Source organism: Arachis ipaensis, chromosome B10, assembly GCF_000816755.2.
Source record: "Arachis ipaensis cultivar K30076 chromosome B10, Araip1.1, whole genome shotgun sequence".
In the NCBI taxonomy this organism is placed as follows: Eukaryota; Viridiplantae; Streptophyta; class Magnoliopsida; order Fabales; family Fabaceae; genus Arachis; species Arachis ipaensis.
In genome coordinates this window covers 3,740,401-3,742,478 of record NC_029794.2, presented here as the reverse complement: position 1 = coordinate 3,742,478, position 2,078 = coordinate 3,740,401, and the positions used below count along the sequence as shown (strand labels likewise).

The 2,078-nt window shown below is 34.6% G+C and overlaps 1 protein-coding gene across 1 annotated transcript in view; it reads left to right on the top strand.

Moving 5' to 3' along the window:
• LOC107623387 (GDSL esterase/lipase At1g28590) overlaps positions 136-2,078 on the top strand; it is a 3,768-nt gene continuing 1,825 nt past the window's right edge. The window contains exons 1-3 of the mRNA XM_016325627.2: positions 136-482; positions 661-894; positions 1,887-2,035. Coding sequence (XP_016181113.1) covers positions 215-482; positions 661-894; positions 1,887-2,035 — 651 coding nt within the window. The 5' untranslated portion in view covers positions 136-214. The remainder of the gene's footprint in view (positions 483-660; positions 895-1,886; positions 2,036-2,078) is intronic.

Genomic DNA, 2,078 nt, shown 5'->3' with positions numbered 1-2,078 from the left:
AAGCATATATACAAAATCCTATATATTAATTGTGGATAGTTTATTGGCTAGTTAGTACTACCGATTAAATTAATAATAAAAAGCTGATAGCGATAGAATCCTACCACGCACAAAATTTCTCATCTATATATGTTGCTTCACAGGAGTAAGTTTCATGGTAAGAATATAACACTTGATTCACTATATCATTAGATTCCCTCATCTTCAGCATTGCATGGCTTCTTCATCATGGGTTTGGTTTCTGGTGGTTCTTGCCGTACACGTGGTTGCCGGGGCAACACCATTATCTTCCTCAAATCGGTGCTACAGAGCAATATACAGCTTCGGAGATTCTCTTGCCGACACCGGAAACTCCAACTATGATACTAATCATACACTCTCTTCATCACAAACTTTGGCATTACACGTTCCTTATGGAGAAACCTTTTTCCATCACCCTACCGGAAGATGGTCTGATGGCCGCCTTATCGTCGATTTCATCGGTAACTAATCCAGACTTTTATATGAGTTTGTTTGATTTTTGTTTGTATTTTTTTTAATTCATTTTATGTTATTTTTTTCTGTTCATAAAAAATCGTACTCCTGATTTTTCGGATACAGAATTTTATATTATATTACGAAATTACTTGTCCCAAAAATTTAATATATTGGGTTTGGCAGCTGAGAAGATGGGGGTCCCACTGCTGAAGCCGTATCTGGGAATAAAGAGCGGGAATATAAAAGATTGGAAGCCAACGGAGGGGGTGAATTTTGCGGTTGCAGGAGCCACTGCTTTAGATTCAAGCTTCTACTTAGAGAAGGGGATCTCTAATGTTGTTACAAACTACTCTTTGAGAGTGCAGTTACATTGGTTCACGGAGGAGTTGCTCCCTTCTATCTGTCATTCTCCTTCAGGTAACATTCTAGTTATATCCATCATTTTGTTTTGTTTCCAATTTTTGTAAGTGTGTTTAGATTTCACTTTCAAGTTTCAAGTTTTCTAACTACATAAAGTTGTTCTTCCCCAAAATTTAAAATACCCAACTTGTAAAAAAAGTAGGAGGTGAAATAATCTTTAAATGTTTTAATAAAATTATTTTCGAAATAACCTTTAGCTTTATTAGGGGTGGTAAAGTGGGCCGGTCCGCCCCAATCTGTCCTTCCCCGCCTAGGCCCGGTCCATAAATGGAGAGGGACGGCCCGGAAGAATAAAAAAAAAGTATTTGAAAATTCTATAATTATTAATTTTATAATAGTAATTATTCTTTTATTTAATAAAAAAAAGAAAAAAAAATTCGATCCGACAGACCGGCCCGTCCCACCCCGCTAAAACCCGCCAATTTAACGGTGTGGGTTTGACGAATTTTTTTAATTTGACGGGTTCTAAATCCTAACCCGACCTGTCCTTTTTAGCGGGTTTAGTGGATCGGCCCGACGGGTTTAACCCGTTTCGCCACCCTAAGCTTTATCATCAGTTGATAGAATTATTGAAGTTATTCATCATTTGTATGCTTTTAGTTTCTATTTATTAACTTTTAAGATTCAAATAAAAATAATAAATTTATAATACTTTTTTTATAGAGTCTACAGGGATATGCCGAGTAAAAGAAGAGTTCAGTCGAAAAATACTCTCACGAAAGACAATTAATAAATCAGAATAAAAGTACTAAATTATTCTCAAGCATCTAAAAGTTTCTCTTGTTTCATCTTTTATTTCTATAAACAAAATTACTTATTCTTGATGTTAACTATATCTAATTGATGTCGTATAAAATATTTAAGTTCTAATAAAAAATACTTTTTAGGAGGGGTGAAGCACACACCTTGAAACTAAACCAATACAAAATACAAGCACACACACATTTATAAGGCGTGTAATTAAATTAAACTATGGTCTAATTTTGCAGAGTGTAAAGAAGTACTTGGGAGCTCGTTATTTCTTGTGGGTGAGATTGGTGGCAATGACTTCAACCATCCTCTATTTTTACGCAAGAATATTGAAGAACTCAGGACATACGTACCCAATGTGATTAATGAAATCTCTTTGGCCATCAGGGTAAGAATTTTAAAAATATATAAAAATATAATGACAATGTTTA